This window comes from Anomaloglossus baeobatrachus, chromosome 5 (genome assembly GCF_048569485.1).
Source record: "Anomaloglossus baeobatrachus isolate aAnoBae1 chromosome 5, aAnoBae1.hap1, whole genome shotgun sequence".
NCBI classification, from domain to species: Eukaryota; Metazoa; Chordata; class Amphibia; order Anura; family Aromobatidae; genus Anomaloglossus; species Anomaloglossus baeobatrachus.
Window position 1 is genome coordinate 598,963,588 of NC_134357.1, and position 23,254 is coordinate 598,986,841.

Sequence of the window (23,254 nt, forward strand, 5' to 3'; positions counted from 1 at the left end):
GGGAAAGAGACAGACGGGGAAAGAGACAGACGGGGAAAGAGACAGACGGGGAAAGAGACAGACGGGGAAAGAGACAGACGGGGAAAGAGACAGACGGGGAAAGAGACAGACGGGGAAAGAGACAGACCTGGAAAGAGACAGACCTGGAAAGAGACAGACCTGGAAAGAGAAAGATGGGGAAAGAGACAGTCCTGGAAAGAGACAGACCTGGAAAGAGACAGACGTGCAAAGAGACAGACGGGCAAAGAGACAGACGGGCAAAGAGACAGACCGGGCAAAGAGACAGACCGGGCAAAGAGACAGACCGGGCAAAGAGACAGACCGGGCAAAGAGACAGACCGGGCAAAGAGACAGCCCTGGAAAGAGACAGTCCTGGAAAGAGACAGCCCTGGAAAGAGACAGCCCTGGAAAGAGACAGCCCTGGAAAGAGACAGACCGGCCAAAGAGACAGACCTGGAAAGAGACAGACCTGGAAAGAGACAGACCTGGAAAGAGACAGATGGGGAAAGAGAAAAACCTGGAAAGAGAAAAACCTGGAAAGAGACAGACCTGAAAAGAGACAGACCTGGAAAGAGACAGACCTGGAAAGAGACAGACCTGGAAAGAGACAGACCTGGAAAGAGACAGACCTGGAAAGAGACAGACGGGGAAAGAGACAGCCGGGCAAAGAGACAGACCGGGCAAAGAGACAGACCGGGCAAAGAGACAGACCGGGCAAAGAGACAGACCGGGCAAAGAGACAGCCCTGGAAAGAGACAGTCCTGGAAAGAGACAGCCCTGGAAAGAGACAGACCGGCCAAAGAGACAGACCTGGAAAGAGACAGACCTGGAAAGAGACAGACCTGGAAAGAGACAGACCTGGAAAGAGACAGCCGGGCAAAGAGACAGCCGGGCAAAGAGACAGCCGGGCAAAGAGACAGCCGGGCAAAGAGACAGCCGGGGAAAGAGACAGCCGGGGAAAGAGACAGCCGGGGAAAGAGACAGCCGGGGAAAGAGACAGCCGGGCAAAGAGACAGAGCGGGCAAAGAGACAGAGCGGGCAAAGAGAGACAGATATAGAGATTGAGACAGACTGATGCAAATACAGACAGAGAGATAGAAACAGACAGACAAGGAAAGAGACAGACAGCGAGACAGACAGCGACACACAGACAGAGATATTATATATTTAATATATAAAGCTGAGTGTGTGTGTGTGTGTGTGTGTGTGTATGTCCGCTAAAGGAATCCGCACTTAAAGGAATGTCGCATTTACAATCACAAAATTTTGCACAGACACTTCATGTGACTCAGGGAACGTCAAAGACTATGTTTTGACAGGAAAATGTAACCCCGCGTTTTACAGTTACTCTACAAAAACCTGCCACCATTAAAGTGAATGGAGCTGGAAGCTGCAAGATACTAATAGCAGCTGTGACTGGCTGCTATAGGAACAAAGAACATTGTTAGTATAAGAAGCTTATGTGTGAGGTAATAAGATGTCAGTGGAGAGACAGACACAGACAGACACAGACTGAGAGACAGACAGACAAGCACAGATGGACATGGAAAGAGACAGAGACAAACAGAGACAGATAGGGAAAAAAAGCCAGACAGACACACGGGGAAAGAGCCAGAGACAGACAAACAGAGGGAAAGAGACAGACAGACTGACAGACGGACACAGAGATATAGAGAGACAGACAGACATAGAGAGAGAGAAAGACAGAGAGACAGAGACATACAGACAGACATGGATAGAGACAGAGACACACATAGACAGAGACAGTCAGAGACACACAGACAGAGACAGAGAAAGACAGAAACACACAGAGACAGACGGAGACAGACAGACCGAGACAGGGAGAGACAGACAGAGACAGACAAAGACTGGGAGAGAGACAGACAGAGACTGGGAGAGAGACAGACAGAGACAGATACTATCCCGGGCAACGCCGGGTGCCACACCTCACTACTCACTACCTGTAATATTCTGTATATATATATATATATATATATATATATATATATATATATACTACACAGTTTCACTTCTCATGCTCTGTATATATACTACACAGTTTCACTTCTCGTGCTCTGTATATATTCTGCACAGTCCCACTTCTCTTGCTCTGCACAGTCCCAGCTCTTGTGCTCTATAAATACACTGCACAATCCCACTTCTTGTGCTCTGTATATACACTGCATAGTCCCACCTCAGTATATACACTGCACAGTCCCACCCCTCCTGCTCTGTATTTACAATGCACAGTCCCACCTCTGCTGCTCTGTATTTACACTGCACAGTCCCACCTATCCTGCTCTGTATATACACTGCACAGTCCCACCCCTCCTGCTCTGTATATACACTGCACAGTCCCCCGTCTCCATCTCTGCATATACACTGCACAGTCCCACCTCTCCATCTCTGTATATACACTGCACAGTCCCACCTCTTCTGCTTTGTTTATTTACACTGCACAGTCCCACCTATCCTGCTCTGTATTTACACTGCACAGTCCCACCTCTCCTGCTCTGTATTTACACTGCACAGTCCCACCTCTCCTGCTCTGTATATACACTGCACAGTCCCCCCTCTCCATCTCTGCATATACACTGCACAGTCCCACCTCTCCATCTCTGTATATACACTGCACAGTCCCACCTCTCCATCTCTGTATATACACTGCACAGTCCCACCTCTCCATCTCTGTATATACACTGCACAGTCCCACCTTTCCATCTCTGTATATACACTGCACAGTCCCACCTCTCCATCTCTGTAGATGCACTGCACAGTCCCACCTCTCCATGTCTGTATATGCACTGCACAGTCCCACCTCTCCATCTATGTATATGCACTGCACAGTCCCATCTTTCCATCTCTGTATATGCACTGCAGTCCCACCTCTCCATCTATGTATATGCACTGCACAGTCCCACCTCTCCATGTCTGTATATGCACTGCACAGTCCCACCTCTCCATGTCTGTATATACACTGCACTGTCCCACCTCTCCATCTCTGTATATGCACTGCACAGTCCCACCTCTCCATGTCTATATATGCACTGCACTGTCCCACCTCTCCATCTCTGTATATGCACTGCACAGTCCCACCTCTCCATGTCTATATATGCACTGCACAGTCCCACCTCTCCATCTCTGTATATACACTGCACAGTCCCACCTCTCCATCTCTGTATATACACTGCACAGTCTCACCTCTCCATCTCTGTATATACACTGCACAGTCCCACCTCTCCATCTCTGTATATACACTGCACAGTCCCACCTCTCCATCTCTGTATATACACTGCACAGTCCCACCTCTCCATCTCTGTAAATACACTGCACAGTCCCACCTCTCCATCTCTGTATATACACTGCACAGTCCCACTTCTTGTGCTCTGTATATTTGTACACCCCGTGCTGTTCTCCGGCCTGGGACACGTGTGTGGGGCGTTGGTTGGCGTGTGTTTGGCGTGTTGGGTGACGCTCGCTGTCACTGGCAGGTCCTTGTGTTGGCTGTCACGGGTGCGTGTCTCCGTGGCTGGCCGGATCCTTGCACAATGCCGGATTTTCTCTGGTGCGGACAGATTTGCACTCTTGCTTGATCTGTAAATTTGCTGATAATCTGCCTGACTTAACCCTAACCCTCTGTAATCAGAGGAATCAGCAAATATTTCATAAAGGTCACTGTGACCCTGGAGGGGGTCGAGGGCACAGACGTGATAAAGATGGTCCATCATCACTGCCCCCACAGCATTAGCACACTCCTCGCCTGACATACTCTGTGCTGCTGTGACTACACCAGGTCATGTCAGTGGGGGAGGGGGCTGTGGTTACACAATGGCACCAGGGTCGTCTGCAGTGACCTTCGCTCTCTGCTGGTTTACTATTACCTATTTGTGGAGAACAGACTGTCAGTGACCCGGGAGCGGGCGCAGCCCCTGGTCACTGTGGGGGGGTCCGCAGTGAGACGCTCAGGGCCACGAGAGATGATTGTATGTGCAACTTCATGACCCCCCATTCCAGTGTGTGGACCCTTCCTCACTGACGTCACCGGACCCCCATCCCAGTGTGTGGACCCTTCCTCACTGACGTCACCGGACCCCCCCATCCCAGTGTGTGGACCCTCCCTAACTGACATCACCGGACCCCCATCCCAGTGTGTGGACCCTTCCTCACTGACGTCACCGGACCCCCATCCCAGTGTGACTGGACCCTCCCTAACTGATGTAACCGGACCCCCCCCCATTCCAGTGTGTGGACCCTTCCTCACTGACGTCACCGGACCCCCATCCCAGTGTGTGGACCCTCCCTAACTGACGTCACCTGACTCCAATCCCAGTGTGTGGACCCTCCCTAACTGATGTAACCGGACCCCCATCCCAGTGTGTGGACCCTCCCTAACTGACATCACCGGACCCCTCCATCCCAGTGTGTGGACCCTCCCTAACTGACGTCACTGGACCCCAATCCCAGTGTATGGACCCTTCCTCACTGACGTCACCGGACCCCCCCCATGCCACTGTGTGGACCCTCCCTAACTGACATCACCGGACCCCAATCCCAGTGTGTGGACCCTTCCTCACTGACGTCACCGGACCCCCCCATCCCAGTGTGTGGACCCTTCCTCACTGACGTCACCGGACCCCCCATCCCAGTGTGTGGACCCTTCCTCACTGACGTCACCGGACCCCCATCCCAGTGTGTGGACCCCCCCATCCCAGTGTGACTGGACCCTCCCACACTAACGTAACCGGACCCCCCATCCCAGTGTCTGGACCCTTCCTCACTGATGTCACCGGACCCCCATCCCAGTGTGTAGACCCTTCCTCACTGATGTCACCGGACCCCCATCCAAGTTTGTGGATCTTCCCTAACTGACGTCACTGGACCCCCCCCATCCCAGTGAGACTGGACCCTTCCTCACTGACGTCACCGGACACTTCATCCCAGTGTGTGGACCCTTCTGGACCCCAATCCCAGTGTGTGGACCCTCCCTAACTGACGTCACTGGACCCCCCCATCCCAGTGTGTGGACCCTTCCTCACTGATGTCACCGGACCCCCATCCCAGTGTGACTGGACCCTTCTACACTGATGTAGCTGGATCTCCCCATCCCAGTGTGACTGGACCCTTCTACACTGATGTAGCTGGATCTCCCCATCCCAGTGTGACTGGACCATTCCACACTGACGTCACCGGACCCCCATCCCAGTGTGACTGGACCCTTCTACACTGACGTCACCGGACCCCCATCCCAGTGTGTGGACCCTTCCTAATGGACGTCACCGGACCCCCATCCCAGTGTGACTGGACTCTTCCACATTGACGTGACTGCACTCCCCCATCCCAGTGTGACTGGACCCTCCCACACTGACGTCACCGGACCCCCATCCAAGTGTGTGGACCCTTCCTAATGGACGTCACCGGACCCCCATCCCAGTGTGACTGGACTCTTCCACATTGACGTGACTGCACTCCCCCATCCCAGTGTGACTGGACCCTCCCACACTGACGTCACCGGACCCCCATCCCAGTGTGACTGGACCCTCCCACACTGACGTAACCGGACCCCCCATCCCAGTGTGTGGACCCTCCCTAACTGACGTCACCGGACCCCTATCCCAGTGTGACTGGACTCTTCCACATTGACGTGACTGCACTCCCCCATCCCAGTGTGACTGGACCCTCCCACACTGACGTCACCGGACCCCAATCCCAGTGTGACTGGACCCTCCCACACTGACGTAACCGGACCCCCCATCCCAGTGTGTGGACCCTCCCTAACTGACGTCACCGGACCCCCCCATCCCAGTGTGTGGACCCTCCCTAACTGACGTCACCGGACCCCTATCCCAGTGTGTGGACCCTTCCTAATGGACGTCACCGGACCCCCCATCCTAGTGTGTGGACCCCCCATCCCAGTGTGACTGGACCTTCCCACACTAATGTGACTGGACCCTTCCAACTGGCATGACCAGACCCCTGATTGCAGTGTGACTGCACCCTTCCACACTGGTGTAACCGGACTCCCCCCATCCCAGTGTGTGGACCCTCCCACACTGACGTAACCAGACCCCCATCCCAGTGGGTGGACCTTTCCACACTGACGTGACTGGATCCCCCCATCCCAGTGTGGATAAATCACCTCAATTTGGCATGACCGGACCACTGCATCTCAACATAACAAGACCCTCCTATCCCCTATATTGAGGCGTGACTGTTAGTGGTGATAGTAGTGATGGTGGGGGTGATGGTAGTGATGGTGGGGGTGATGGTAGTGATGGTGGGGGTGATAGTAGTGATGGTGGGGGTGATGGTAGTGATGGTGGGGGTGATGGTAGTGATGGTGGGGGTGATGGTAGTGATGGTGGGGGTGATAGTAGTGATGGTGGGGGTGATGGTAGTGATGGTGGGGGTGATGGTAGTGATGGTGGGGGTGATGGTAGTGATGGTGGGGGTGATGGTAGTGATGGTGGGGGTGATGGTAGTGATGGTGGGGGTGATGGTAGTGATGGTGGGGGTGATGGTAGTGATGGTGGGGGTGATGGTAGTGATGGTGGGGGTGATGGTAGTGATGGTGGGGGTGATGGTAGTGATGGTGGGGGTGATGGTAGTGATGGTGGGGGTGATGGTGGGGGTGATGGTAGTGATGGTGGGGGTGATGGTGGGGGTGATAGTAGTGATGGTGGGGGTGATGGTAGTGATGGTGGGGGTGATGGTAGTGATGGTGGGGGTGATGGTAGTGATGGTGGGGGTGATGGTGGGGGTGATGGTAGTGATGGTGGGGGTGATGGTGGGGGTGATAGTAGTGATGGTGGGGGTGATGGTAGTGATGGTGGGGGTGATGGTAGTGATGGTGGGGGTGATGGTAGTGATGGTGGGGGTGATGGTAGTGATGGTGGGGGTGATGGTAGTGATGGTGGGGGTGATGGTAGTGATGGTGGGGGTGATGGTAGTGATGGTGGGGGTGATGGTCGTGATGGTGGGGGTGATGGTCGTGATGGTGGGGGTGATGGTAGTGATGGTGGGGGTGATGGTAGTGATGGTGGGGGTGATGGTAGTGATGGTGGGGGTGATGGTCGTGATGGTGGGGGTGATGGTAGTGATGGTGGGGGTGATGGTAGTGATGGTGGGGGTGATGGTAGTGATGGTGGGGGTGATGGTAGTGATGGTGGGGGTGATGGTAGTGATGGTGGGGGTGATGGTAGTGATGGTGGAGGTGATGGTAGTGATGGTGGGGGTGATGGTAGTGATGGTGGGGGTGATGGTAGTGATGGTGGGGGTGATGGTCGTGATGGTGGGGGTGATGGTCGTGATGGTGGGGGTGATGGTAGTGATGGTGGGGGTGATGGTAGTGATGGTGGGGGTGATGGTAGTGATGGTGGGGGTGATGGTCGTGATGGTGGGGGTGATGGTAGTGATGGTGGGGGTGATGGTAGTGATGGTGGGGGTGATGGTAGTGATGGTGGGGGTGATGGTAGTGATGGTGGGGGTGATGGTAGTGATGGTGGGGGTGATGGTAGTGATGGTGGGGGTGATGGTAGTGATGGTGGGGGTGATGGTCGTGATGGTGGGGGTGATGGTAGTGATGGTGGGGGTGATGGTCGTGATGGTGGGGGTGATGGTAGTGATGGTGGGGGTGATGGTAGTGATGGTGGGGGTGATGGTAGTGATGGTGGGGGTGATGGTAGTGATGGTGGGGGTGATGGTAGTGATGGTGGGGGTGATGGTAGTGATGGTGGGGGTGATGGTAGTGATGGTGGGGGTGATGGTAGTGATGGTGGGGGTGATGGTAGTGATGGTGGGGGTGATAGTAGTGATGATGGTAGTGATGGTGGGGGTGATGGTGGGGGTGATGGTAGTGATGGTGGGGGTGATGGTAGTGATGGTGGGGGTGATAGTAGTGATGGTGGAGGTGATAGTAGTGATGATGGTAGTGATGGTGGGGGTGATGGTGGGGTGATGGTGGGGGTGATAGTAGTGATGGTGGGGGTGATGGGAGTGATGGTGGGGGTGATGGGAGTGATGGTGGGGGTGATGGGAGTGATGGTGGGGGTGATGGTAATGATGGTGGGGGTGATGGTAGTGATGGTGGGGGTGATGGTAGTGATGGTGGGGGTGATGGTAGTGATGGTGGGGGTGATGGTAGTGATGGTGGGGGTGATGGTAGTGATGGTGGGGGTGATGGTAGTGATGGTAGGGGTGATGGTGGCGGTGATAGTAGTGATGGTGGGGGTGATGGTAGTGATGGTGGAGGTGATGGTAGTGATGGTGGGGGTGATGGGAGTGATGGTGGGGGTGATGGTAGTGATGGTGGGGGTGATAGTAATGATGGTGGGGGTGATGGTAGTGATGGTGGGGGTGATAGTAGTGATGGTGGGGGTGATGGTAGTGATGGTGGGGGTGATGGTAGTGATGGTGGGGGTGATGGTAGTGATGGTGGGGGTGATAGTAGTGATGGTGGGGGTGATGGTAGTGATGGTGGGGGTGATGGTGGGGGTGATGGTGGGGGTGATGGTAGTGATGGTGGGGGTGATGGTAGTGATGGTGGGGGTGATGGTGGGGGTGATGGTGGGGGTGATGGTAGTGATGGTGGGGGTGATGGTAGTGATGGTGGGGGTGATGGTAGTGATGGTGGGGGTGATGGTAGTGATGGTGGGGGTGATCGTAGTGATGGTGGGGGTGATGGTAGTGATGGTGGGGGTGATGGTAGTCATGGTGGGGGTGATGGTAGTGATGGTGAGGATAGTAGTCATGGTGGGCATAATGAGAAATTTCCATGCTTCCTGCTTTGTATCTTTCAGACAGCGCCGCTCCCATCATAGGGAGAAGAACGGGACCACCTCCCTCGTAGATGCCAGGTTTGACTTCCACTCTCCATGGCTGAAATTCCACCTAGGGATCAGTAAGCAATCGCTCTACCCTCGCTCCAGTCCAGTGGTGGAGCAGCTCCTGGAAAGAATGAGCAACCTGTCAATAATCGGAGCCGGTAAGTGTCAAGATGATGGCCACGTTACAAGAGGGAGGTAGACATCACAATCGGGATTGGATGGGACGGAGGTCTTGCAATGATGATGGTCAGGCCAAGCTCATAGTGGATGGTTGGATGGGACGGAGGTCTTGCAGTGATGGTGGTCAGGCCCGACTCATAGTGGAGGATTGGATGGGACTGAGGTCTTGCAGTGATGGTGGTCAGACCGGGCTCATAGTGGAGGATTGGATGGCACAGAGGTCTTGCAGTGATGGTGGTCAGGCCGGGCTCATAGTGGATGGTTGGATGGGACGGAGGTCTTGCAGTGATGGTGGTCAGGCCGGGCTCATAGTGGATGGTTGGATGGGATGGAGGTCTTGCAGTGATGGTGGTCAGGCTGGGCTCATAGTTGGGAGTTGGATGGTACTGAGGTCTTGCAATGATGGTGGTCAGGCCCGGCTCATAATGGGGAGTTGGATGGAATTGAGGTCTTGCAGTGATGGTGGTCAGGCCAGGCCCATAGTGGAGGATTGGATGGGATGGAGGTCTTGCAATGATGGTGGTCAGGCCCGGCTCATAGTGGAGGATTGGATGGGATGGAGGTCTTGCAGTGATGGTGGTCAGGCCAGGCCCATAGTGGGGAGTTGGATGGTACTGAGGTCTTGCAGTGATGGTGGTCAGGCCAGGCCCATAGTGGGGAGTTGGATGGTACTGAGGTCTTGCAATGATGGTGGTCAGGCCAGGCTCATAGTATATGGTTGGATGGGATGGAGGTCTTGCAGTGATGGTGGTCAGCCCAGGCCCATAGTGGGGAGTTGGATGGTACGGAGGTCTTGCAATGATGGTGGTCAGGCCCGGCTCATAATGGGGAGTTGGATGGAATTGAGGTCTTGCAGTGATGGTGGTCAGGCCAGGCCCATAGTGGAGGATTGGATGGGATGGAGGTCTTGCAATGATGGTGGTCAGGCCCGGCTCATAGTGGAGGATTGGATGGGATGGAGGTCTTGCAGTGATGGTGGTCAGGCCAGGCCCATAGTAGGGAGTTGGATGGGATGGAGGTCTTGCAGTGATGGTGGTCAGGCCAGGCCAATAGTGGGGAGTTGGATGGTACTGAGGTCTTGCAATGATGGTGGTCAGGCCCGGCTCATAGTGGGGAGTTGGATGGAATTGAGGTCTTGTAGTGATGGTGGTCAGGCCAGGCTCATAGTGGAGGGTTGGATGGGACTGAGGTCCTACAGTGATAGTGGTGAGGCCAGGCTCATAGTGGAGGGTTGGATGGGAGTGAGGTTTTGCAGCGATGGTGGTGATCAGGCCAGGCTCATAATGGAGGGTTGGATGGGACTGAGGTCTTGCAGTGATGGTGGTGAGGCCAGGCTCATAGTGGAGGGTTGGATGGGAGTGAGGTTTTGCAGCGATGGTGGTGATCAGGCCAGGCTCATAGTGGGGAGTAAGATGGGACTGAGGTCTTGCAGTGAGTTTGGTGATAAGGCCGGGCTTATAGTGGGGAGTTAGATGAGACTGACGTCTTGCATCGATGGTAGTGAGGCCGGGCTCATAGTGGGGGGTTGGATGGGATTGAGGTCATGCAGTGATGGTGGTGAGACCGGGCTCACAGTCTGGGGTTGGATGGGATTGAGGTCATGCAGTGATGTTGGTGGTGAGGCTGGGATCACAGTCTGGGGTTGGATGGGATTGAGGTCATGCAGTGATGTTGGTGGTGAGGCTGGGATCACAGTCTGGGGTTGGATGGGATTGAGGTCATGCAGTGATGGTGGTGGTGAGGCCGGCACACTGTCTGGGCTTGGATGGGATTGAGGTCATGCAGTGATGTTGGTAGTGAGGCCGGCACACAGTCTGGGGTTGGATGGGATTGAGGTCATGCAGTGATGATGGTGGTGAGGCCGGCACACAGTCTGGGCTTGGATGGGATTGAGGTCATGCAGTGATGTTGGTAGTGAGGCCGGCACACAGTCTGGGGTTGGATGGGATTGAGGTCATGCAGTGATGTTGGTGGTGAGGTCATCACACAGTCCAGGGTTGGATGGGATTGAGGTTTTGCAGTGATCGTGGTGAGGCCGGCACGCAGTCTGGGTTTGGATTGTATTGAAGTCTTGCAGTGATGATGGTGGTTTGGCCGGCACACAGTCTGGGGTTGGGTGGGATTGAGGTCATGCATTGATGTTTGTGGTGAGGCCGGCACACAGTCTGGGCTTAGATGGGATTGAGGACATGCAGTGATGTTGGTGGTGAGGCCGACACACAGTCTGGGCTTGGATGGGATTGAGGTCATGCAGTGATGTTGGTGGTGAGGCCGGCACACAGTCTGGGCTTGGATGGGATTGAGGTCATGCAGTGATGGTGGTGAGGCCGGCACACAGTCTGGGCTTGGATGGGATTGAGGTCATGCAGTGATGTTGGTGGTGAGGCCGGCACACAGTCTGGGCATGGATGGGATTGAGGTCATGCAGTGATGTTGGTGGTGAGGCCGGCACACAGTCTGGGGTTGGATGGTTTGAGGTCATGCAGTGATGTTTGTGATGAGGCCGGCACACTGTCTGGGCTTGGATGGGATTGAGGTCATGCAGGGATAGTGGTGGTGAGGCCGGCACACAGTCGGGGCTTGGATGGGATTGAGGTCATGCAGTGATGCTGGTGGTGAGGCCGGCACACAGTCGGGGCTTGGATGGGATTGAGGTTTTCCAGTGATGTTGGTGGTGAAGCCGGCACACATTCTGGGCTTAGACGGGATTGAGGTCATGCAGTGATGTTAGTGGTGAGGCCGGCGCACAGTCTGGGCTTGGATGGGATTGAGGTCATGCAGTGATGTTGGTGGTGAGGCCGGCACACAGTCTGGGCTTGGATGGGATTGAGGTCATGCAGTGATGTTGGTGGTGAGGCCGGCACACAGTCTGGGGTTGGATGGGATTGAAGTCATGCAGTGATGTTGGTGGTGAGGCCGGCACACAGTCTGGGCTTGGATGGGATTGAGGTCATGGAGTGATGTTAGTGGTGAGGCCGGCACACAGTCTGGGCTTGGATGGGATTGAGGTCATGCAGTGATGTTGGTGGTGAGGCCGGCACACAGTCTGGGCTTGGATGGGATTGAGGTCATGCAGTGATGTTGGTGGTGAGGCCGGCACACAGTCTGGGGTTGGGTGGAATTGAGGTCTTGCAGTGATGTTGGTGGTGAGGCCGGCACACAGTCTGGGCTTGGATGGGATTGAGGTCATGCAGTGATGTTGGTGGTGAGGCCGGCACACAGTCTGCCAGGACCCAAACACCACCTTTTCCCCCCTAGAAAGACACCACACAGTTCTTTATAAATTAAATTACTTTTATTTTTCACTTATGGAGAGGCATAGGGAAAAAACACTCTCATCTTTTACTTTGGCATAAATTATGGTCGCAGCTTTCAAATTAGGCATTACCAGCCAACACCATGGGGTTTTGGGAAATTTTCCGCCACCGGCCGTCCGGTGCGGGTATTTCACCACCACTTTTCCTACCCCTTCCGCTGCTGCGACTTAACACAGAGACACTCCACAAAACTCATAAAACAAAAGGGAGGGAGGGTGGGAAACAGGTCCGGGTCCAGGAACAAAGAGACCGGAAGCTGGGCAACGCAGTGACTTATATCAGAGCAGATCATACCACAGGAGCCGGGAGGGGGGTATCTGGAGAGTCTTTCCAGGGGGAGAAACCACCTAAAATTAGCATAGGGGGCCTGCAGTCAGGTGGCAGCATCTCAAATTTTGGCTGCAGTGCCCCTCAGTCTGGGTTTAGATGGGATTGAGGTCATGCAGTGATGTTCGTGGTTTGGCCGGCACACAGTCTGGGGTTGGATGGGATTAAGGTCATGCAGTGATGTTGGTGGTGAGGCCGGCACACAGTCTGGGCTTGGATGGGATTGAGGTCATGCAGTGATGTTGGTGGTGAGGCCGGCACACAGTCTGGAGTTGGATGGGATTGAGGTCATGCAGTGATCTTGGTGGTGAGGCCGGCACACAGTCTGGGCTTGGATGGGATTGAGGTCATGCAGTGATGTTGGTGGTGAGGCCGGCACACAGTCTGGGGTTGGATGGTTTGAGGTCATGCAGTGATGTTTGTGATGAGGCCGGCACACAGTCTGGGCTTGAATACGATTGAGGTCATGCAGTGATGTTTGTGATGAGGCCGGCACACAGTCAGGGGTTGGATGGTATTGAAATCTTGCAGTGATGGTGATGAGGCCGGCACACAGTCTGTGGTTGGATGGGATTGAGGTCGAAGTCTTGCAGTGATGGTGATGAGGCCGACACAAAGTCTGGGGTTGGATGGGATTGAAGTCTTGTAGTAATTTTGGTGGTGAGACCGGCACACAGTCTGGGCTTGGATGGGATTGAGGTCTTGCAGTGATGTTGGTAGTGAGGCCGGCACACAGTCTGGGTTGGGTGGGATTGAGGTTTTCCAGTGATGTTGGTGGTCAGGCAGTCACACAGTCGGGGCTTGGATGGGATTGAGGTCATGCAGTGATGTTGGTGGTGAGGCCGGCACACAGTCTGGGGTTGGATGGGATTGAGGTCATGCAGTGATGTTGGTGGTGAGGCCGGCACACAGTCTGGGGTTGGATGGGATTGAGGTCATGCAGTGATGTTGGTGGTGAGGCCGGCACACAGTCTGGGGTTGGATGGTTTGAGGTCATGCAGTGATGTTTGTGATGAGGCCGGCACACAGTCTGGGCTTGAATACGATTGAGGTCATGCAGTGATGTTTGTGATGAGGCCGGCACACAGTCAGGGGTTGGATGGGATTGAGGTCGAAGTCTTGCAGTGATGTTATTGAGGCCGACACAAAGTCTGGGGTTGGATGGGATTGAAGTCTTGTAGTAATTTTGGTGGTGAGGCTGGCACACAGTCTGGGTTTGGGTGGGATTGAGGTTTTCCAGTGATGTTGGTGGTGAGGCCGTCACACAGTCTGGGCTTGGATGGGATTGAGGTCATGCAGTGATGTTGGTGGTGAGGCCGGCACACAGTCTGGGGTTGGATGGTTTGAGGTCATGCAGTGATGTTTGTGGTGAGGCCGGCACACAGTCTGGGCTTAGATGGGATTGAGGTCATGCAGTGATGTTAGTGGTGAGGCCGGCAGACTGTCTGGGGTTGGATGGGATTGAGGTCATGCAGTGATGTTGGTGGTGAGGCCGTCACACAGTCTGGGGTTGGGTGGGATTGAGGTTTTCCAGTGATGTTGGTGGTGAGGCCGGCACACAGTCTGGGGTTGGATGGTTTGAGGTCATGCAGTGATGTTGGTGGTGAGGCCGGCACACAGTCTGGGGTTGGATGGTTTGAGGTCATGCAGTGATGTTTGTGGTGAGGCCGGCACACAGTCTGGGCTTAGATGGGATTGAGGTCATGCAGTGATGTTAGTGGTGAGGCCGGCAGACTGTCTGGGGTTGGATGGGATTGAGGTCATGCAGTGATGTTGGTGGTGAGGCCGGCACACAGTCTGGGGTTGGATGGTTTGAGGTCATGCAGTGATGTTTGTGATGAGGCCGGCACACAGTCTGGGCTTGAATACGATTGAGGTCATGCAGTGATGTTTGTGATGAGGCCGGCACACAGTCGGGGTTGGATGGTATTGAAATCTTGCAGTGATGGTGATGAGGCCGGCACACAGTCTGTGGTTGGATGGGATTGAGGTCGAAGTCTTGCAGTGATGGTGATGAGGCCGACACAAAGTCTGGGGTTGGATGGGATTGAAGTCTTGTAGTAATTTTGGTGGTGAGACCGGCACACAGTCTGGGCTTGGATGGGATTGAGGTCTTGCAGTGATGTTGGTAGTGAGGCCGGCACACAATCTGGGTTGGGTGGGATTGAGGTTTTCCAGTGATGTTGGTGGTCAGGCAGTCACACAGTCGGGGCTTGGATGGGATTGAGGTCATGCAGTGATGTTGGTGGTGAGGCCGGCACACAGTCTGGGGTTGGATGGGATTGAGGTCATGCAGTGATGTTGGTGGTGAGGCCGGCACACAGTCTGGGGTTGGATGGGATTGAGGTCATGCAGTGATGTTGGTGGTGAGGCCGGCACACAGTCTGGGGTTGGATGGTTTGAGGTCATGCAGTGATGTTTGTGATGAGGCCGGCACACAGTCTGGGCTTGAATACGATTGAGGTCATGCAGTGATGTTTGTGATGAGGCCGGCACACAGTCAGGGGTTGGATGGGATTGAGGTCGAAGTCTTGCAGTGATGTTATTGAGGCCGACACAAAGTCTGGGGTTGGATGGGATTGAAGTCTTGTAGTAATTTTGGTGGTGAGGCCGGCACACAGTCTGGGTTTGGGTGGGATTGAGGTTTTCCAGTGATGTTGGTGGTGAGGCCGTCACACAGTCTGGGCTTGGATGGGATTGAGGTCATGCAGTGATGTTGGTGGTGAGGCCGGCACACAGTCTGGGGTTGGATGGTTTGAGGTCATGCAGTGATGTTTGTGGTGAGGCCGGCACACAGTCTGGGCTTAGATGGGATTGAGGTCATGCAGTGATGTTAGTGGTGAGGCCGGCAGACTGCCTGGGGTTGGATGGGATTGAGGTCATGCAGTGATGTTGGTGGTGAGGCCGTCACACAGTCTGGGGTTGGGTGGGATTGAGGTTTTCCAGTGATGTTGGTGGTGAGGTCATCACACAGTCTGGGGTTGGATGGGATTGAGGTCATGCAGTGATGTTGGTGGTGAGGCCGTCACACAGTCTGGGATTGCTAGGGATTGAGATCATGCAGTGATGTTGGTGGTGAGGCCGGCACACAGTCTGGGCTTGGATGGGATTGAGGTTTTCCAGTGATGTTGGTGGTGAAGCCGGCACACAGTCTGGGCTTGAATGGGATTGAGGTCATGCAGTGATGTTGGTGGTGAGACCGGCACACAAGCTGGGGTTGGATGGGATTGAGGTCATGCAGTGATGTTGGTGGTGAGGCCGGCACACAGTCTGGGCTTGGATGGGATTAAGGTCATGCAGTGATGTTGGTGGTGAGGCCGGCACACAGTCTGGGGTTGGGTGGGATTGAGGTTTTCCAGTGATGTTGGTGGTGAGGCCGTCACACAGTCTGGTGTTGGATGGGATTGAGGTCATGCAGTGGTGTTGGTGGTGAGGCCGTCACACAGTCTGGGATTGGATAGGATTGAGGTCATGCAGTGATGTTGGTGGTGAGGCCGGCACACATTCTGGGGTTGGATGGGATTGAGATCATGCAGTGATGTTGGTGGTGAGGCCGGCACACAGTCTGGGGTTGGGTGGAATTGAGGTTTTCCAGTAATGTTGGTGGTGATGCCATCACACACTCTGGGGTTGGATGGGATTGAGGTCATGCAGTGATGTTGGTGGTGAGGCCGGCACACAGTCTGGGGTTGGATGGGATTAAGGTTTTGCAATGATGGTGGTGAGGCGGTCACACAGTCTGTGGTTGGGTGGGATTGAGGTCATGCAGTGATGTTGGTGGTGAGGCCGTCACACAGTCTGGGCTTGGATGGGATTGAGGTCATGCAGTGATGGTGGTGAGGCCGGCACACAGTCTGGGGTTGGATGGGATTGAGGTCATGCAGTGATGTTGGTGGTGAGGTCGGCACACAGTCTGGGGTTGCATGGGATTGAGGTCATGCAGTAATAGTGGTGAGGCCGGCACACAGTCTGGGGTTGGGTGGGATTGAGGTCATGCAGTGATGTTGGTGGTGAGGCCGGCACACAGTCTGGGGTTGGATGGGATTGAGGTCATGCAGTGATGTTGGTGGTGAGGCCGGCACACAGTCTGGGGTTGGATGGGATTGAGGTCATGCAGTGATGTTGGTGGTGAGGCCGGCACACAGTCTGGGGTTGGATGGTTTGAGGTCATGCAGTGATGTTTGTGATGAGGCCGGCACACAGTCTGGGCTTGAATACGATTGAGGTCATGCAGTGATGTTTGTGATGAGGCCGGCACACAGTCAGGGGTTGGATGGGATTGAAGTCTTGTAGTAATTTTGGTGGTGAGGCCGGCACACAGTCTGGGTTTGGGTGGGATTGAGGTTTTCCAGTGATGTTGGTGGTGAGGCCGTCACACAGTCTGGGCTTGGATGGGATTGAGGTCATGCAGTGATGTTGGTGGTGAGGCCGGCACACAGTCTGGGGTTGGATGGTTTGAGGTCATGCAGTGATGTTTGTGGTGAGGCCGGCACACAGTCTGGGCTTAGATGGGATTGAGGTCATGCAGTGATGTTAGTGGTGAGGCCGGCAGACTGCCTGGGGTTGGATGGGATTGAGGTCATGCAGTGATGTTGGTGGTGAGGCCGTCACACAGTCTGGGGTTGGGTGGGATTGAGGTTTTCCAGTGATGTTGGTGGTGAGGTCATCACACAGTCTGGGGTTGGATGGGATTGAGGTCATGCAGTGATGTTGGTGGTGAGGCCGTCACACAGTCTGGGATTGCTAGGGATTGAGATCATGCAGTGATGTTGGTGGTGAGGCCGGCACACAGTCTGGGCTTGGATGGGATTGAGGTTTTCCAGTGATGTTGGTGGTGAAGCCGGCACACAGTCTGGGCTTGAATGGGATTGAGGTCATGCAGTGATGTTGGTGGTGAGACCGGCACACAAGCTGGGGTTGGATGGGATTGAGGTCATGCAGTGATGTTGGTGGTGAGGCCGGCACACAGTCTGGGCTTGGATGGGATTAAGGTCATGCAGTGATGTTGGTGGTTAGGCCGGCACACAGTCTGGGCTTGGATGGGATAGAGGTCATGCAGTGATGTTGGTGGTGAGGCCGGCACACTGTCTGGGGTTGGATGGGATTGAGGTCATGCAGTGATGTTAGTGGTGAGGCCGGCACACAGTCTGGGCTTGGATGGGATTGAGGTCATGCAGTGATGTTAGTGGTGAGGCCGGCACACAGTCTGGGGTTGGGTGGGATTAAGGTTTTCCAGTGATGTTGGTGGTGAGGCCGGCACACAGTCTGGGCTTGGATGGGATTGAGGTTTTCCAGTGATGTTGGTGGTGAAGCCGGCACACAGTCTGGGCTTGAATGGGATTGAGGTCATGCAGTGATGTTGGTGGTGAGGCCGGCACACAGTCTGGGCTTGGATGGGATTAAGGTCATGCAGTGATGTTGGTGGTGAGGCCGGCACACAGTCTGGGCTTGGATGGGATAGAGGTCATGCAGTGATGTTGGTGGTGAGGCCGGCACACTGTCTGGGGTTGGATGGGATTGAGGTCATGCAGTGATATTAGTGGTGAGGCCGGCACACAGTCTGGGCTTGGATGGGATTGAGGTCATGCAGTGATGTTAGTGGTGAGGCCGGCACACAAGCTGGGGTTGGATGGGATTGAGGTCATGCAGTGATGTTGGTGGTGAGGCCGGCACACAGTCTGGGCTTGGATGGGATTAAGGTCATGCAGTGATGTTGGTGGTGAGGCCGGCACACAGTCTGGGCTTGGATGGGATAGAGGTCATGCAGTGATGTTGGTGGTGAGGCCGGCACACTGTCTGGGGTTGGATGGGATTGAGGTCATGCAGTGATGTTAGTGGTGAGGCCGGCACACAGTCTGGGCTTGGATGGGATTGAGGTCATGCAGTGATGTTAGTGGTGAGGCCGGCACACAGTCTGGGCTTGGATGGGATTGAGGTCATGCAGTGATGTTAGTGGTGAGGCCGGCACACAGTCTGGGGTTGGGTGGGATTAAGGTTTTCCAGTGATGTTGGTGGTGAGGCCGGCACACAGTCTGGGCTTGGATGGGATTGAGGTTTTCCAGTGATGTTGGTGGTGAAGCCGGCACACAGTCTGGGCTTGAATGGGATTGAGGTCATGCAGTGATGTTGGTGGTGAGGCCGGCACACAGTCTGGGCTTGGATGGGATTAAGGTCATGCAGTGATGTTGGTGGTGAGGCCGGCACACAGTCTGGGCTTGGATGGGATAGAGGTCATGCAGTGATGTTGGTGGTGAGGCCGGCACACTGTCTGGGGTTGGATGGGATTGAGGTCATGCAGTGATATTAGTGGTGAGGCCGGCACACAGTCTGGGCTTGGATGGGATTGAGGTCATGCAGTGATGTTAGTGGTGAGGCCGGCACACAGTCTGGGGTTGGGTGGGATTGAGGTTTTCCAGTGATGTTGGTGGTGATGCCATCACACACTCCGGGGTTGGATGGGATTGAGGTCATGCAGTGATGTTTGTGGTGAGGCCGTCACACAGTCTGGGGTTGGATGAGATTAAGGTTTTGCAGTGATGGTGGTGAGGCCGTCACACAGTCTGGGGTAGGATGGGATTGAGGTCATGCAGTGATGTTGGTGGTGAATCCGGCACACAGTCTGGGGTTGGGTGGGATTGAGGTTTTCCAGTGATGTTGGTGGTGAGGCCGTCACACAGTCTGGTGTTGGATGGGATTGAGGTCATGCAGTGGTGTTGGTGGTGAGGCCGTCACACAGTCTGGGATTGGATAGGATTGAGGTCATGCAGTGATGTTGGTGGTGAGGCCGGCACACATTCTGGGGTTGGATGGGATTGAGATCATGCAGTGATGTTGGTGGTGAGGCCGGCACACAGTCTGGGGTTGGGTGGGATTGAGGTTTTCCAGTGATGTTGGTGGTGATGCCATCACACACTCCGGGGTTGGATGGGATTGAGGTCATGCAGTGATGTTTGTGGTGAGGCCGTCACACAGTCTGGGGTTGGATGAGATTAAGGTTTTGCAGTGATGGTGGTGAGGCCGTCACACAGTCTGGGGTAGGATGGGATTGAGGTCATGCAGTGATGTTGGTGGTGAGGCCGGCACACAGTCTGGGGTTGGGTGGGATTGAGGTTTTCCAGTGATGTTGGTGGTGAGGCCGTCACACAGTCTGGTGTTGGATGGGATTGAGGTCATGCAGTGGTGTTGGTGGTGAGGCCGTCACACAGTCTGGGATTGGATAGGATTGAGGTCATGCAGTGATGTTGGTGGTGAGGCCGGCACACATTCTGGGGTTGGATGGAATTGAGATCATGCAGTGATGTTGGTGGTGAGGCCGGCACACAGTCTGGGGTTGGGTGGAATTGAGGTTTTCCAGTAATGTTGGTGGTGATGCCATCACACACTCTGGGGTTGGATGGGATTGAGGTCATGCAGTGATGTTGGTGGTGAGGCCGGCACACAGTCTGGGGTTGGATGGGATTAAGGTTTTGCAATGATGGTGGTGAGGCGGTCACACAGTCTGTGGTTGGGTGGGATTGAGGTCATGCAGTGATGTTGGTGGTGAGGCCGTCACACAGTCTGGGCTTGGATGGGATTGAGGTCATGCAGTGATGGTGGTGAGGCCGGCACACAGTCTGGGGTTGGATGGGATTGAGGTCATGCAGTGATGTTGGTGGTGAGGTCGGCACACAGTCTGGGGTTGCATGGGATTGAGGTCATGCAGTAATAGTGGTGAGGCCGGCACACAGTCTGGGGTTGGGTGGGATTGAGGTCTTGCAGTGATGTTGGTGGTGAGGCCGGCACACAGTCTGGGGTTGGATGGGATAGAGGTCATGCAGTGTTGGTGGTGAGGCCGTCACACAGTCTGGGCTTGGATGGCATTGAGGTCATGCATTGATGTTGGTGGTTTGGCCAGCACACAGTCTGGGCTTGGATGGGATTGAGGTCATGCAGTGATGTTGGTGGTGAGGCCAGCGCACAGTCTGGGGTTGGGTGGGATTGAGGTCTTGCAGTGATGGTGGTAGTGAGGCCGGCACACAGTCTGGGGTTGGGTGGGATTGAGGTCATGCAGTGATGTTGGAGGTGAGGCCGGCACTCAGTCTGGGGTTGGATGGGATTGAGGTCATGCAGTGTTGGTGGTGAGGCCGGCACACAGTCTGGGGTTGGGTGGGATTGAGGTCTTGCAGTGATGTTGGGGGTGAGGCCGGCACACAGTCTGGGGTTGGATGGGATTGAGGTTATGCAGTGATGTTGGTGGTGAGGCCGGCACACAGTCTGGGGTTGGATGGGATTGAGGTCATACAGTGATGTTGGTGGTGAGGCCGGCACACAGTCTGGGGTTGGGTGGGATTGAGGTTATGCAGTGATGTTGATGGTGAGGCCGGCACACAATCTGGGATTGGATGGGATTGAGGTCTTGCAGTGATGTTGGTGGTGAGGCCGGCACACAGTCTGAGGTTATGCAGTGATGGTGGTAGTGAGGCCGGCACACAGTCTGGGGTTGGATGGGATTGAGGTCATGCAGTGATGTTGGTGGTGAGGCCGGCACACAGTCTGGGGTTGGGTGGGATTGAGGTTATGCAGTGATGGTGGTAGTGAGGCCGGCACACAGTCTGGGGTTGGATGAGATTGAGGTCATGCAGTAATGTTGGTGGTGAGGCCGGCACATAGTCTGGGCTTGGATGAGATTGAGGTCATGCAGTGATGGTGGTTAGGCCGGTACACTGTCTGGGCTTGGATGCGATAGAGGTCATGCAGTGATGTTGGTGAGGCCGGTACACAGTCTGGGCTTGGATGGGATTCAGGTCATGCAGTGATGTTGGTGGTGAGGCCAGCACACAGTCTGGGGTTGAATGGGATTGAGGTCATGCAGTGATGTTCGTGGTGAGGCCGGCACACAGTCTGGGGTTGGGTGGGATTGAGGTCTTGCAGTGATGTTGGTGGTGAGGCCGGCACACAGTCTGGGGTTGGATGGGATTGAGGTCATGCAGTGATGTTGGTGGTGAAGCCGGCACACAGTCTGGGGTTGAATGGGATTGAGGTCATGCAGTGATGTTGGTGGTGAGGCCGGCACACAGTCTGGGCTTGGATTGGATTGAGGGCATGCAGTGACGTTGGTGGTGAGGCCAGCGCACAGTCTGGGGTTGGATGGGATTGAGGTCATGCAGTGATGTTGGTGGTGAGGCCGGCACACAGTCGGGGCTTGGATGGGATTGAGGTCATGCAGTGATGGTGGTGAGGCCGGCACACAGTCTGGGGTTGGATGGGATTGAGGTCATGCAGTGTTGGTGGTGAGGCCGGCACACAGTCTGGGGTTGGGTGGGATTGAGGTCTTGCAGTGATGTTGGGGGTGAGGCCGGCACACAGTCTGGGGTTGGATGGGATTGAGGTTATGCAGTGATGTTGGTGGTGAGGCCGGCACACAGTCTGGGGTTGGATGGGATTGAGGTCATGCAGTGATGTTGGTGGTGAGGCCGGCACACAGTCTGGGGTTGAATGGGATTGAGGTCATGCAGTGATGTTGGTGGTGAGGCCGGCACACAGTCTGGGCTTGGATTGGATTGAGGGCATGCAGTGACGTTGGTGGTGAGGCCAGCGCACAGTCTGGGGTTGGATGGGATTGAGGTCATGCAGTGATGTTGGTGGTGAGGCCGGCACACAGTCGGGGCTTGGATGGGATTGAGGTCATGCAGTGATGGTGGTGAGGCCGGCACACAGTCTGGGGTTGGATGGGATTGAGGTCATGCAGTGTTGGTGGTGAGGCCGGCACACAGTCTGGGGTTGGGTGGGATTGAGGTCTTGCAGTGATGTTGGGGGTGAGGCCGGCACACAGTCTGGGGTTGAATGGGATTGAGGTCATGCAGTGATGTTGGTGGTGAGGCCGGCACACAGTCTGGGGTTGGATGGGATTGAGGTCATGCAGTGATGTTGGTGGTGAGGCCGGCACACAGTCTGGGCTTGGATGGGATTGAGGTCATGCAGTGATGTTGGTGGTGAGGCCGTCACACAGTCTGGGCTTGGATGCGATTGAGGTCATGCAATGATGTTGGTAGTGAGGCCGGCACACAGTCTGGGCTTGGATGCGATTGAGGTTATGCAGTGATGTTGGTGGTTTGGCCGGCACACAGTCTGGGGTTGGATGCGATTAAGGTCATACAGTGATGTTGGTGGTGAGGCCGGCACACAGTCTGGGGTTGGATGGGATTGAGGTCATGCAGTGATGTTGGTGGTGAGGCCGGCACACAGTCTGGGCTTGGATGAGATTGAAGTCATGCAGTGATGTTGGTGATTAGGCCGTCACACAGTCTGGGCTTGGATGGGATTGAGGTCATGCAGTGATGTTGGTGGTGAGGTCGGCACACAATCTGGGATTGGATGGGATTGAGATCATGCAGTGATGTTGGTGGTGAGGCCGTCACACAGTCTGGGGTTGGATGGGATTGAGGTCATGCAGTGATGTTAGTGGTGAGGCCGGCACACAGTTTGGGGTTGGATGGGATTGAGGTCATGCAGTGATGTTGGTGGTGAGGCCGGCACACAGTCTGGGGTTGGATGGGATTTAGGTCATGCAGGGATGTTGGTGGTGAGGCCGGCACACAGTCTGGGGTTGGATGGGATTGAGGCCATGCA

General features: G+C 55.0%; 1 protein-coding gene across 3 annotated transcripts in view; it reads left to right on the top strand.

Annotated features, from left to right (window-relative positions):
- The window catches only part of FAM20A (FAM20A golgi associated secretory pathway pseudokinase), a 132,660-nt gene that overhangs the window by 21,352 nt on the left and 88,054 nt on the right, over nt 1–23,254 (top strand). For all 3 annotated transcript variants that reach the window (XM_075348036.1, XM_075348037.1, XM_075348038.1), the window contains exon 2: nt 8,796–8,980. In XM_075348036.1, coding sequence (XP_075204151.1) covers nt 8,796–8,980 — 185 coding nt within the window. The remainder of the gene's footprint in view (nt 1–8,795; nt 8,981–23,254) is intronic.